The sequence below is a fragment of the Carlito syrichta genome, unplaced genomic scaffold (genome assembly GCF_000164805.1).
Source record: "Carlito syrichta isolate Samal-C Ts95f unplaced genomic scaffold, Tarsius_syrichta-2.0.1 Scaffold287472, whole genome shotgun sequence".
Classification (NCBI taxonomy): Eukaryota; Metazoa; Chordata; class Mammalia; order Primates; family Tarsiidae; genus Carlito; species Carlito syrichta.
This window is the reverse complement of record NW_007231568.1, coordinates 169,621-184,419: the sequence shown is the minus strand read 5'-3', so window position 1 is coordinate 184,419 and position 14,799 is coordinate 169,621. Positions and strand designations below refer to the sequence as shown.

Sequence of the window (14,799 nt, the reverse complement as noted above, 5' to 3'; positions counted from 1 at the left end):
AAACAAACTATGAACAAATTCCTATGCACACTGCACATATCTCATTTTGAAGTGAAAAAACAAAACAGGAACAAATACAATATTTAAAATGAAGAACAAGTAAAGTTAAATCAACAAACTTACCAGTATTTCAATGGGAACTATGGGCCTGCTTTTGGCTAATGAGATGGTCAGTGTCCGGTTCCATATTTGTCACTGCTAGTCGTAACAAGTGATGCAAGTGTGCATCAGTTAGTCTAGATCTGGCTGGAGATTTCAGATGTTTCACTCTGGAAAAAGTCTGTTCACAGACATAAGTGCTGCCAAAGACGGTTGCCATTTTGAGTGCATGGTTCCTGAGATTACTGAGAGGGAGGAGTCTAGAGACAGAGAGAAGGAGGGGAGTCGGAGAGTGCAACGCACATTCCACACATGCACACTGCAGGCCCGGACGAGTCGGCTGCTAGGCAGTACAGGCAGCAGCGGCAAAAACACCCGGTGGGCTGGGTAAATGTCCTCGGCGGGCCGCATGTGGCCTACGGGCCGTGGTTTGAGCATCCCTGAATTAGACTATTTAACAATCAGGTAATATCATGACAAGTTGGTTTGCAGCATCAAAACTGCCCATTTAAGTTTCTTTTTTCTTGATGATCAGAGCTCCCACTTTGTCTCCAGTCTCTTTGCTGTGTTTTGTGTGAGCCCCATCACAGAATGGGAACTTTTTGGACCTCCAACAATGGCAGTACATAGCTTTATCTCCCAAATCCTCCATGTCAAAAGCATGTACAATCTTAGGGTTGTCTTTCTGGATGTGAAGGCTTACCACCCCTTATTGCAATGATCTTTAACATAAAAATCTTTAAGCTAAATAACCTATTGCAGCTGTTCCAGCAGCAGTGGTAACTGCCGCAATCCTTTCAACTCATCCACTGGAATTGGACGTCAGACTCATGGCACAGTTGTTTGCAGGGCATGTCTGTTGGATACCGGGCACAAACGAGCTCGCACAGACAGCGGGAGTCAAGGTGCAAGAGGCGTTCCGACATATTTTCTTCCAGTCTTAAAAAAGTTTTTATTTAATAAAGCCAATATTCATTACCTACTGTAAACTAAGCATTGAGACCATTTGAAGAAGGATTGTCCCTACTCTCAAAGAACTTAGGAAGGATCTAAAATAGTTAAGATGAGGGTGATACATATTATGACAGGGTTAGCATGAGGTGTGCTGAGGAGGGGTTCTTGGCTTGTCTGCAGGGAAAGAGACAGGGAAGATTCTGTGGAAGAAGCTGAGGTCTGAAGGATGAGAAGGTAGTTGGGGGGATAAGAAGGTAAGCAGGACACGGCAAAGGTCCCGAGGTCAGAGGAGGACGCACCTTGGAGGAATCAAAGACAGTTCAGACTGGTAAGCTGCTGACCATAGGGGCAAGTGTTAGGGTGGCGGCAGTGAAAGGTGAGGCTGGAGAGGTGAGCAGAAGTCAGATACTTGTAGCCTCATAGGCCAGGTCCAGGTGATTAGACTGTCCCAAGAGCAGTGGGCAGCCATTGAAGGCTTTGAAATGAGGGGATGAGGCATTCTGATTTTGCTTTTTGAAATGATCATGCTTGAAGGTGTAGTGAACCAAATGAGAGATGATAGTGGCTGGAACTGGAATAGCTGGTATAGAGGGAGACGCATGAATTCTCTTTCAGGGAATTCAGGAGGTAGAAGTGATGTGCTTGGTGAACTTGGCCTGGATTTCTGATATGGGCACTGGAGTGTGGATGATGATTCCACTGGATTGGAAAAGGGACAAGGGGCTGGTGGGGGAGGATGGCATGTGGTGTCGTGGGACAGCCAAGTCAGCAGTGAGAAATCCAGTGCTTGGTGGTTTGGAGTTTAGGAGAGAGATCTGAGCTGGAGTTGTGTAGAGTTGGCATCAGCATCTAGAAAGAATTGAAATGGTAGGAATTAGTTAGCATAGGGATGGTGTGTACAGTGGAGTAATTTATATGCATTTTGCTTCACACAGTTCACATCTTTATAGGGCAGGAAAAGGGAGGGGAAGGGAAGAATGACAGTGTACAAAGTGCCAGTGACTGCTCCAGTTGGCAAGTAGACCTGCAGTGCCCTTAATCATTCTCAGTTCCCAGTTGCCTCTTGTAGCATGAGCTGAGTATGAGTCTGTTGTTGAAGAGGTTGTCACAGTTAGTTTTCACTTCTGCTTTATTTCTGTTGTATGCCCTGACTAGCACCCAGCTCCCAGCAGGACTAAAGATGAAGTGGCTGAAGTAATAGGAGCACTGATGTCGTTTGGGTGTGTGCTCAAGAGCTTCAGTAAAGGGATTGGTTTCACTTGCTTGATTGTCCTGGAAGGTCTGGATGGGTATAGATGCAGACAGGTACCTACAGTGTAGAAAGTATCAGGATATTTGACTGTAAGTAAATGAAACCTGTTAATTGGGTTAAACATTCACAAATATATGGTATACCTAGAAACCTACAGGGAGCAAGCTGAATACGATCAGTGATGTCTTCACTGACCCAGACACTTTAATTTTCTCATAAGGCCAGGTCTCCTTGTGATCATTAGCTCTCCTTACCACTGTAGCCAAATTGCCCAGGGGCCCTTGGACTGTACTTACAGCAGGAGAGACCAAGAGGGAAAACTTACCTGTCTAGAGTGCAAGTCTTGCCAGGCCAGCTTCAAGGTCTTGGTCCAGGGGGAGTTCAGGGGAATACTGTGCACTGATAGGCTTTAGATGAACCAGGATCTCTGCTTCAATTAGTGGGCAGTCCCATAAAGTGTGTGTCTATGGGAAGGAAGGAGGGGCGCCTGCACAAATCTGTGATTCTTTAGAAAGAAGTGCAGGGAGAAAGGAATATTGAGGCAGTGGCCACAACCGTTCTTCCAGCCTATCTATGTCTAAGGGAATTGGGGTGATTCTATAAATAATTTAAAAAACTTTTTATGAGCATTTTTTCAGATTATTAAATATTCTTAAAAATTATTTTATTGATTATATGGTATTCTATCTTATTTAATAGACTCTTAATAGTATTTTCTATATGGCACTGTTGTAAGCACTTTGCAGATGGTAACTGATTTAATCTTTGTGATAACTCTATAAGATCAGTCCTATTATCCCCATTTGAATATGAGAAACTAAGGTTCAGAGAGGTTAAATAAAGTGCCTGAGGTCATACAGGTTGCAGAGCTGGGATTCAAACTCAGGCAATGCCTCTGACCACTGGCCTGTACTGTGTTAAAGAAATGGGATATAACCGGGCTCGGTGGCTCAGCCTGTAATCCCACGCCTTTGGGAAGCTGAGGTGAGTGGATTGCCTGAGCCCGTGGGTTTGAGACCCGCCTGGGCAGCGAGACCTCATCTCTACAATAAATCAAAAAATCAGCCGGGCATGGTAGCACAAGCCTGTAATTCCGGCTACTTGGAAGGCTGAGGCTGAAGGATCGCCGGAGCCCAGCAGGTCGAGGCTGCAGTGGCCGAAAGCGGCCACTGCACTCCAGTCAGGGCGACAGAGTGAGACTCCAACTCAAAAAAAAAAGAAATGGGATAGTTCGTTCAACCGTCCTATTATCTATGGACATGAGTAGCATCCACTTTTTTCGCAATGTAAATAATGCTCCATTGTGTCTTCTGGTACAGAAATGTTTGTATTGGGGTTTCTGGGTCAGCTTGCGACTGCTGTTAAGGTTCTAACTGTGTCTGTTAGCCACCATCCATACAACAGTGCTAGCTCACATTCTGTCGGTGTGGGCTTCCCAGGAGAAAACAGTCACTGGGAAGCTGCTCCACTGTGCTTCATGGCGTGGAGAAGCAGGCAGCATGGCGTAGTGGAGGCTGGGTGCAGCCACCCAAAGACTGACTTATATGCATTTCTCCATGTTGCCTGGGCTACTCCAGCCTCTCAGCCTCTGAACAGTGGAGCATTTTTGCCTTGCTTACTTCCCAGGGCTACGAAGATTGATTGAAATTCAGTGGGTTGAAAATTCTTGGTAGACTATAAAGTTTCAAATTTAAGACACTGTTATGTTCACTTAGGTTAAGTTAAGAAGATAATGACTTAGAACAGAAGGAGAGAAAAGTATTTTTGTTAAATAATATTTATTTGATTCTTTAAATGTTACTACAGATGTTATCTTTTAATGTATTTAATAGTTTAATACCTGTATCCACTAATTGATGAATGGGATCATAGAGATTTCACTTACTAAATTTTATCTACAATAGCTTTTTCTTTAAATAAAAAACAATAAATTTCCATAGCTGGCATTTTCTTCTTTTGAACTGTTAAGGGTCTTTTTTTGGTTTTGGGGGGAATATTTTTTTTTATTTGATCACTCTGTATGCTCTTTCATGTTTGTTTTCTTCTTGGACATTTGGGTACAGGTTCGAGGGGTTGGGTCCAACTGTAATTGTCTGTCCAACGACAGTGATGCATCAGTGGGTGAAGGAATTTCACACGTGGTGGCCTCCATTCAGAGTGGCAATTCTGCATGAAACTGGTTCCTATACCCACAAAAAGGTAACATTATAATATTTCAGTACCTTTTTGGTTTTTTTTTTTTAAAGCTCTCCATTTTAAATATTTGGTTTTTCTTTGATCTGTGTATTTCCTCAGTTGTTTAGTTCTATGTTTCTCTCACATATTTAAAGTTATTATTATTGGTTTCCTTTAGAGCTCTGTATTTTCAAAACAATTATTAGTATAAGCTTTATTTTTCTAATAGTCTGTGGTGGTGTTATGACATGTTTATTGTCCAACAAAACACAACTGGGCACAGACAGAGCACCACAAGCCTGATGGTGTGAGTGGATTTATAAATTAGATGGCTTACGTTACAGTAATGGGGGGACTTGGGCATTAGTGGCTTTGAACAGTTTTAGGAAGATGGTTACAGAAAGTAACATAACCTTTAATTGGTTAAGTGTTTACTAATATGCTTTTAAGACATGTTTTTGATGAACAAAAGAAGCAACCTGCCATTTTGAGTATTTTACAAGTATTATTGCTCTTTAGTTGTGTTTTGTTCCCTCCATTCTTGGTCATGTATTGAAAAATGTATTTCCTCATTTCCTTGTTGTTTGTTAACAGTCACATTATCAAAAAGGAGTTTTATCTATGCCCAGTAGATAGCATAGGTGTGTTATATTATGCTTTCTTTCCTTCTCCTCTGTCTCACCATCTAGACTGTGAGCCCAGTCGAGTGGGGACTGTAGCTGACTCATTTTGTATCACAGGTGCTTCAACCACATTTGCTGAATAAATAATAATCACAGTTTCACTGGGCTTGCAGGTTATGTTATCGAGGAGAAGTGGCAGTTTGTTTTGGAGTGTGTTCTTTCTTTTCTGAGTCTTCTGAGCTCTTGAGCTAGCTCTCCTGCCCTGGGAAAGCCGTGCTAGCTGCAAGGGCTGTGGAGTGTTTGCCTCCCTGACATAGGTACGCAGGAGCTGTGGAACTCCGGGTTCTTCGTGATTTTGCCGATACCCCTTTTCCTTCAAATTCCTGTTGTGCTCATGATCATGGGCAAGTAGAACTTTTGATAGAAGTGGATTTTGCTTGTCATTCAAATACAATGTCTTGAACGCTTTGTTGTAGCTAATATGATATAAAATTTTGAAAATTTGTCATTTTTAAACCAGATACCAAATGATCCAACAATTTCTGAACAGAGCACATTTATCATTCTTCTTCCCCCAATTGCTTTTTAGCTTCCCACCTCTGTCACCACTTGATCCCATACTATCTGTTTTAATAGTCTCTTTGATTGGCAGCATAATTTAGAATTGTTAAATGCACACCCAGCAATTATGCAAAAAAAAAAAACCTGATAGTTCTAACCAAATGATCAAATCTGATAAAGAAATTTGTAGGCCTCTGAATCTCTTTTAATGGTCAAATCTCATTAAAATCTCATTTAATAGGAGTCTGAGATTTCCATTTTCTCATGATGTTTTGTGACTCCTTTTTTCTAACATAGAACAACTTTTATGTGAGTTGATTAATATTTATTTATTGAACAACTGTAAACACTATATTCCAGGTGTTTGAGGTTGTTTGGGCTCTAAAAAAATGGATATGATGTTTTTAACCTTGAAAAGCCAACTGTTTTCTTGGGGAAATAAAATACATGAAGAGATAATGGATAATGGCAGTCTTGTAATAGTTATCCCATCACTCACAGTGGGTGGTAGCATCTTTAGCACTGTATTGTAAAGTTTAATGATTAAGGAACCTTTTTTTCAACATGTTTCAAGATATATAATGAGAAATCACTTATATTCAGAAACAATTTTCACTTTCCCATTCTTTTCTACTATGTAGGATCTAGTAATTCTATAATATTTTTGATAATTAAAAGAGTTTTCTCTTTGATCATTTCATGACATTTAGAGGCTTAAGAGTAGGAAAAGCAATGCTAGCATACAGTTTCAGGAGCGTAGATTTTTGTGCTTACCAGACCAGGGTTTGAAACTTGGATCTGCCATTTTATAACTCTGTGACCATGGGCAAGTCCCTTAGCCTTTCTGAGCCTGGTTTGATCACCAGTAAAGTGAAAACAATTTTTTTCGTAATTTTGTGGGGATTTATTGTGAGGCTAATATGTGTGTACAAAGAGGTCAGTGTGGCTGCTAACATTTAACATTTACTCAGGTAATTCTTATTATTGTTAGAAACAAAGAACATTGTAGGCTTCTACATCTCAGTAGTTGTGAAAAGATACTGAATGAGGCACTGCTGATTGATTCAATATATATTCTAGATAGAAGGTACACACCTGCTTTATCAAAAACCTTCATGATCATTCAGCACCTAGACCTTTTCTTCTCATGTCCAGATACATTTGGCCCCAGATGGAAACAGTAAAGTGCAAGTTGTGATTAAAAAGCAAACCACCCAAAAACTTGGCCATCAGATGAAACTACCGTCACATATTCTTTAAAAAGTTCTGTTTTCTGAAACACTAGAGCAAAAAGCTAGAAGAGTGTCAAAAACATAACACAAAATGGAAAGAGACCACAGTGTCCCTCAAGCATCCTGAGTATTTCAGGCCCTTTCCAAGTATGCAAATTACAACACAAAGTGATATCATTCCTATTAACTTTAGCGTCAGTGTGAACACCTGATACAAGAAATGGTAGATGGTGGGCTTGTTCCTTGAGGTATATTGTAAAATTATGTTGCTGGAGCCCATTTTTTTCTTCATTGTCAGCACAAATCCTTGTTTATTAAAGATTTAGCTTGAAGGAAATTTTAATTAATTACAGGTGCAGTAAATCCTGCCTGGGAAGCTGCCGTGCTGTGTTTCCGTGAATGGCCTTCATGTGCCTATGCTTCACTTGGCCCTCCCCGCTGCCTGACAGTGTGATTTATGGCTGTTGTTTTCTACCAGTCCACTGTTTGCCCTCTAGGAGGGATTGGTCTCCTGAGCCTCCATAATAAACAGCAGCACTTTCACAGACATCTTTTAATGACAACAGCATTGCATTCAGTAAGTCAGGCTAATTGCAGATGTACCCTATTAATTGCAAAAACTAAGAGAGGTTACATATTTTACAAGCTTTTAATTTGAAACCGCCCGAGATGATTTGTCTTAAGTGTTTGGATAGAAACGTCCATAATATTCAACAATTTACCATTATTGAAACTCCAGTCTAGACAGTTATAGAATTCTGAGATGGAATCAGGTGAAAACAAATGGTCTTAGCTGTGTTTTTGCCCAGTGGCTTTTAAATGATTATATTTTCAGTGGGGACATTTTGAACAATTTCCTGTTCTTTTTATAAAAGCATCTTCCTAATTCTTGTTAATCATTATATATCTTCCTGAACACGGTAGAAATTCTTTATTTCTATTGCTAACATGACAGAATTTTCCAAATAAGTTTCAATTCTTAAACAAGCACAGGAAGCTACATATTGTTCCAGTGGTACCTATTCAAGAAGCTCGGCTGTAGAGCTTCAGATATACTGAGTGATGTCCAGAATTCACTTCAGCTTTCTGCTCCTTGGAGGTTATATCTGTGCATCTAGCAGTTAGGAATTGTGCGTTCATGAGCAAGCGTACCTGCATTTGCAGGGTTTGTCTGTAATACAGGGGACTTTTTATAAAAGTGAGTGGCAATTTAACTTCTGCTCTGTTTCAGGCCCCAAGCAGTGTGTCGTTTTCCCCTCCCCTTCTCTCTGTGCGCACTCGCAGCTGCTGCCTAGAATGGACTCAGGCATGGAGCGTGCCCATGTCTCCATTTGTTGTCACCTCATGCCCTGCCTGCTGTCATGGCTTCTAGCAGCCACTGCTCTCCTGGAGGGGAGCATGGGAACAGAGTCAGGGTAGCTGCCTGCCCAGATTCTCAGTGAAAATTTAGATGTGCAGGAACTAAGGAAATCAGCTCTGGCTTCTAAAAGTCGTGGGACTGTCCAGGCAAGGTGTTGATGATGAAGAGTCTTTGGACTGGATGTAAAAGCAATCGTAGTTCACTGCATCCTGGAACTCCTGTGCTCAAACAATCCTCCTGCCTCGGCCTCCCAAAGTGCTAGGATTACAAGAGTAATATCATTCTATTTGTTGCTTTTTGCCTGGTATTTATATTCCCTATCCTGCCTTTTTTGATTTGTATTTCTGTGGTATATCTTTGATGATTCCCATATTTCATCTTTCAGTGTCATTCTGATTTGCGTCTCTTTTAAACACTAGGCTGTTTTTTCCTTACCTAGTGGAAAGTCTCACTGTTAACTCACTGTCATATGATGACCCCTGATGTGTTTAGACTGAGACTTGCTATCTTATTTTCTATTTATTCTATGTCCTATTTTCTATTTTTTGGAGTTTTGCTCTTTCCTATTACTTTTTTCTCTATGGTGATTTGATAGTTGTGCATTCTGTTTCTTTTCTAGTGTTTATATGAAAGTAGCAGCTATTAGTAATAGGCTTAAATTTTTGTATTTTAACATATTTTTCTTGTGCAATTAGGAATTAAACAGTATCTATCCAACCTAGGCTCCCTGCATGGGCAGGAGCACTGCTGTCTGTTCCGCAGAGCGCAACTCAGTGCACACCTTCGTTTCAATCCATGACTGTACCACTTCACTGTCTGGGTGCAGAGCACTGAAGCTAGCCAGTATCTTGGTGGCTGATTTTCCGAGTCCTTTCCTGTGTGGAACTGGAATTTGTTTCCTTTTTCTGTCAAGCATGATTGCTAGTTTGAATTGATGGACTATCCCAGGTTCACCACTTTCCCCTCCTCCTTAGAATCAAGATTTTTCTCTTTACCTTATGGCATTTTTACTGTTTCAGAAAAGATATCTGAAGCAGACAGAAAATTTTTCATTTTTATTTTTTGTTCTATGTTTTGCTATGACATTTTCTCTTTATTTTTCTTTATTTTTATAATTTAGACGTTTAGTAGGATATGCCTAGGGATATGTCTTTTTTCATGTTTCTGCCTGATACTCTGGGGTGTTTTACTCTGTAGACTCAAGTTCTCCTCAGTTTGTGGAGTTTTTTCTCTATCATTTTAAAAATAATTGCCTTTATATTCTTCTTGCTCTGTCCTCCTGGAATTCACTTTATACATTGTTAGAGCTCTTAGGTTTGTCTTCCAACTCTCCTTGGAATTTCTCTTATTTTCTTGCTTTTGTTTTAAAATAATAAATTATTTTCCATCTACCTTGTTTTAAGTTTAACAAGGATAAACACAAAGGATGTTTTAGAAAAATAAAAATTGGTAGGTATTTACATATTATAACTTTATCTCATCTTTTGTTGTACATCCCCCAATAGTGGCTATATTAGTCATTGTTTACTACAGGTTAACATGTAAAGTTGTTAACTTCCAGTGCTTGGAATTATATGTATTATGTTTGTGCATTTTTATAAAGTGCTTGAAATTGTGTCATGATTGAAGGAGTGTCATTTTAAATCATGCTCACTTAATTTCACTTCTTATTTAAAAACCAGCTTTGTCATTTTATTATGGTTTTAGGAGAAACTAATTCGAGATATTGCACATTATCATGGAATTTTGATCACTTCTTACTCCTACATTCGACTGATGCAGGATGACATTGGCAGGTATGGCTGGCACTATGTGATCTTGGATGAAGGACACAAAATTCGAAATCCAAATGCTGCTGTCACTCTTGCTTGCAAACAGGTAAGACCTCTTATAACAAGGGGATTTGCAGATGGAGAATAGTATTTAATTCAGAGTAAATTATCTGCTTTTAGTAATATATTTGTTGAATCTTTTCTTGTGCCTTTGCATAAAGAATTAAACATATACATATTGCCTTAATGCATAAGTTTCTTTATTCTTGCCTTTAATTATGTTTTTTAAATTCTGATTATCTATATTACTTAATGTCTCTTATATGAGTCAGTTGTTAGAACGCAACCAAATCCAGTTCTAATCCCTAGTATTCATCTTGAACTATAATCAAGAAATTCCCCCTCATTTTCTCATCAAATGTAATCGAAGAGTTATAGTTGCATAAAATGTCTACATTTTGGAGAGGACCAAAATGAAGCAGTAACTAAAATGACAAGTAAATGTGTTAAATAATAATGTTGCATGGGAGTGTTTTGTTGTAGGGATGGTGACCGTCTCTTAAAAGGTGATTTAATTAAAAAGGTATTTTCTTTCCTTAAATAGTTCCGCACTCCTCATCGGATCATCTTGTCTGGCTCACCAATGCAAAATAACCTCCGAGAGCTGTGGTCACTCTTTGACTTTGTCTTTCCTGGAAAGTTAGGCACATTGCCCGTGTTTATGGAGCAGTTCTCTGTTCCCATCACGATGGGGGGATATTCAAATGCTTCCCCGGTACAGGTAATGTATTAAACTGATAACACTGCTGGCATTTTAATATAGAAGATGCTTCTATTAAACATTATACTTTGTAGCCAAGTCATTTGGAACATAGGAAAAATGACCAGGCTTATAAATTGGTATCTGGTAAAAGTCACAAAATTGTTTTTGACATGATCATACTTTTATGCTTAAAAACTTATGAAAAATATTCATCTAAGGGAAAGCCCTAGAATAAAACTTCTTGCATAATAGCTATTAAACAGTTTTGGTGTTGATTGTTTTTTGCATGTTTTGGTCAGATAAGAAATTTAAAAATGATGAACACGTGGTTAGAAGAGCAGTCAGAAATTATGAAACGAGTGAATCAGTTCTGACAGCATACAGTTTAGTTCTGCAAATTGGGGTAGTACATATTATAAAAAGTATTGGAGAAACTTAGAAAGGGGGACACCAAAGAGGATTGGATAGTTTAGGGAAGACTTAATGAGACAAGTGTCTCTTAACCTGCTTCTGGGAAAATAGGGCAAGGTGAGGACTTGTAGATTAGAACAACAATATGAACATGGAGGCAGTGAAGAGATCTACTTGACTGGTGACATTTGTGAGGGAGTTGTGGGAAAGCTGTGGATGCCAGAACCAGGGTCCCTTCAAAGGGATGCAGTGGTGCTCGGGGCTGGGCCATTGGAGGTATCTCAGCAGGATGCTGGGAAATAGTACTTCTCAGAGGTTGCTCAGGCTGCAGGATAGTCACAGGAAGGAGCTGGCATTGGGGGACCTGCAGGAACTGTTGGGGTGAGGGCTGTGAGGACTTGGACCTAGACTTGGGTGGTGGTTTGAGAAAGACAAGGGAATAAGAGACCCAGGTGGCATTTTTAGGCAGAACAAACAAGTTGTGAAGACTGAGAAGATAAGGAAATGGGATGAGGTGATGAGCTTGCTACAGTTGACCCCTGAAGTTTTAGGCCGGGGGGCCTGGGCTATGGGTGGAATGGGGTTATCACAGGCAAGAATACCAGGATGTGAAGCTGACCTGAGAGTGGTTTGTAGCCTGTGGAAGGAGACTTCAGACTTGGTGGGAGACAGGGTTTCTGTGTGGCCCTCAGCCAGGCCTGCAGCTGCCACGCCATGGCAGAGCCAAGGGTCAATGATGCCTTTCACCAAAAGCGATACTCTTATATTCGGAATATTTAATTAGAAAAAGAACTTTAGACATTTTAAATCAGAAGATTGTCAAAAACAATTATAATACCTTTTACATTTTGAGATTGAATGATACTAACTTTCTAAAGATACTCTTCTTTGTCTGAACCCCTCAGTTATACCATTCTTTAAAAAATTGTTTTTATTTTGAAATCATTTCAAATTTAACAGAAAGTTGTAAGAATTCTAAAACAAAGAACTCCCATGAATACTTCAAGCAGATTCACCATCTGTTAACATTTTGCTAACATGTTGCCACATTTGCTTTATCATTCCTTCTCCCCCTGCCAACCTCTTTCTGTACATCTCTTTCATGTACACAAATTAAAGCTATTTTTTTACTTGAGAATAAATTGCAGACATGATGTCTCTTTCCTCCAAATTTTTCAGTGTATATTTCCTAAGAACAAGGACAGTCTCTTAACCACAGTGTAAACATCAAAATCAGAAGGAACTGTAACATTAATGTAATTCTACTATCTATTCTTTAGCCACTCACATCTTGCCAGATGTTCCAGTAGTTTCCATATCTCTTTAGTCTCCTTTAATGTGAAGTAGTTCCTCTAATCTTTCTTTTGCCTTTCATTGCCTTGACATTTGTTATGACTACAGGCCCATTAGTTTGTCGAATGTACCTCAGTTTGGGTTTGTCTTACATTTCTCATGATTAGATTCAGGTTACACATTTTTGGCAGGACTATCACAGAAGTGACATGTCTTTCTCAGTGCGTGGTGTTTGGAGGCACATGCTGTTGGTTTGTTCATTATTAGTGACCTTAACTCTGATTACTTAGGTAAAATAGTGTGACCAGATTTCTAAACTCTATAAAGTTATCACTTATCCTTTGGAATTAACAAATCACTTGTGGAGAAATGTTTTGAAATGTGTCATTACAGTCTGTTTCTACCTTGAAGTTTTGTTAGGAGTTTGCGTACTTACCTTTTTTCCTTTTCTAAATGATAAGGTCCTTGGGAGCTTTTTTTCGATTAAGACCTTGGTTGCCGTGCATTATTGAATCTTAAGAAGCTAGTTTGTCCATAAGTATATACTGTATCAGGCTGGGCTGAAATGATGGGTGGGAGCTGGAAACCAAAATCTTTCCTTAACTAGTATACCCAGTCCAGACAGTAGTGGACAAGGGGGAAAGTGCAGTAAACATGATTCCAGTACAGAGCACTGAGACTGTGATCAGAAGAGATACCCAATATCAAAGAAGGTCTTCCTGGAGAAGAGATGACTAAGCCAGGGTCTAAAAGACTGAGGAAGGTGAGGGAGAGAGCATTGGTAGCCCAAATACATTCTGTTGCTGGAGTTGGCATGTTCACTGGGGTAGGGAATGCTAGAACTGAAGGGAACCTGCAGGGATGTCTAGTTGAACTTCTTGATCTCATGCTCAGGGGTTATTGAGACTCAGCGTTTAGGCAACTTGCTTAAGGTCACATTACTCTAGAATACGCAGAACTCCCTCTTGTCAGGAATAGGAGGAAGCATGGCATTCTCAGTGAGGTATCTGTTTTTCACAGCACTGGGGAGCTGGGGGTGATAGAGAAATCTCATTGCTTCTCCTTCCTGTGTTTTTACACAGGAAGCAGACATGGAGCCAGTTGGTAATTAAATATAAGATAATCTTCATGGGGTGGCACTCAGGAGAGAGCAGGAGCCCAGCCCTGGTGTAGTTGGTCAGCATCCCCAGTCAGCATGCCTATTCTTCTGGGAGAGAGAGATGTAAGGAGAAAGAGGATGGAGGGACGGTTTCCTTAATACACTGTATGTACTTGCTTCCTTGGTGGGACTGTAATGTGTTGTGAAATTCGGAAATTTAATAATCTCTGCATTAGAAATCATAACATTTACTTCATCTTCATTTTAAAGGTAATTTTTATCAATGTCTGAATGATACATTTAGGGAGTTATATGTAACTAAAAGTTGTTGACTAGTTTAGCCTCTTTGTTATTGTCTGTTACTACAAGAACAGACACTTTATTTATTATTTTAAAGATGTGGGGTACAATTCAGGGTTAGGTATACAAACATTGATTATGCTGGTACGCTTGTGGATGAGGTGTGCCCCTCCCCTAGCAGCTTCATTCAACTGCCAATCCCATCTCCCCTCCCCTGGCAGTTTCCCACTTCTGCCAATCCCTTCCTTATAGCATTATGATAATTGTTCAAGGTTAACTTATGAGTGTTCTTTGTGTCTGTGATAGATCACTAGTATGATAGACTCAAAATCCATCCAAGTTGCTGTGAAGTCCATATGTTTGTCCTTCTTTATAGCTGCATAATATTCCATTGTGTATATGTACCACATTTTTTTTTTTTTTTATCCAGGACAGCTTCGGTGGGCAGTATGGTTGGTTCCGTGTTTTTGCTATTGTGAATAGAGCTACAACAAACATACGTGTGCAGGTATCTTTTGTAGAATGATATGAGTTCCTCTGGGTATATTCCCAATAGGGGAATTGCTGGGTCATATGGAAGGTCAATTTCTAGTTCTTTCAGAAATCGCCACACTGTCTTCCAAAGAGATTGCGCTAGTTTGTATTCCCACCAGCAGTGTAGAAGCATTCCTTTTTCTCCGCATCCTTGCCAGCATCTGTTGTTGTTTGTTTTATTAATGATGGGGATAGGTGGTATCTCAGTGTGGTTTTGATTTGCATTTCTCTGATGATGAGTGAGACTGAGCACTTTTTCATGTGTCTGTTGTCTGCCAGTATATCTTCTTTTGAAAAGTATCTATTCATGTCTTTTGCCCACTTTTTTTTTTTTTTTTGAGTTGGAGTCTCACTCCGTCACCCAGACTGGA

General features: G+C 39.8%; 1 protein-coding gene and 1 pseudogene across 1 annotated transcript in view; one reads left to right on the top strand and one right to left on the bottom strand.

Moving 5' to 3' along the window:
- ERCC6 (ERCC excision repair 6, chromatin remodeling factor) overlaps positions 1-14,799 on the top strand; it is an 80,417-nt gene that overhangs the window by 41,147 nt on the left and 24,471 nt on the right. Inside the window, exons 7-9 of the mRNA XM_008052758.2 lie at positions 4,369-4,504; positions 9,964-10,134; positions 10,633-10,809. Coding sequence (XP_008050949.1) covers positions 4,369-4,504; positions 9,964-10,134; positions 10,633-10,809 — 484 coding nt within the window. The remainder of the gene's footprint in view (positions 1-4,368; positions 4,505-9,963; positions 10,135-10,632; positions 10,810-14,799) is intronic.
- LOC110595169 lies at positions 608-1,366 on the bottom strand (annotated as a pseudogene).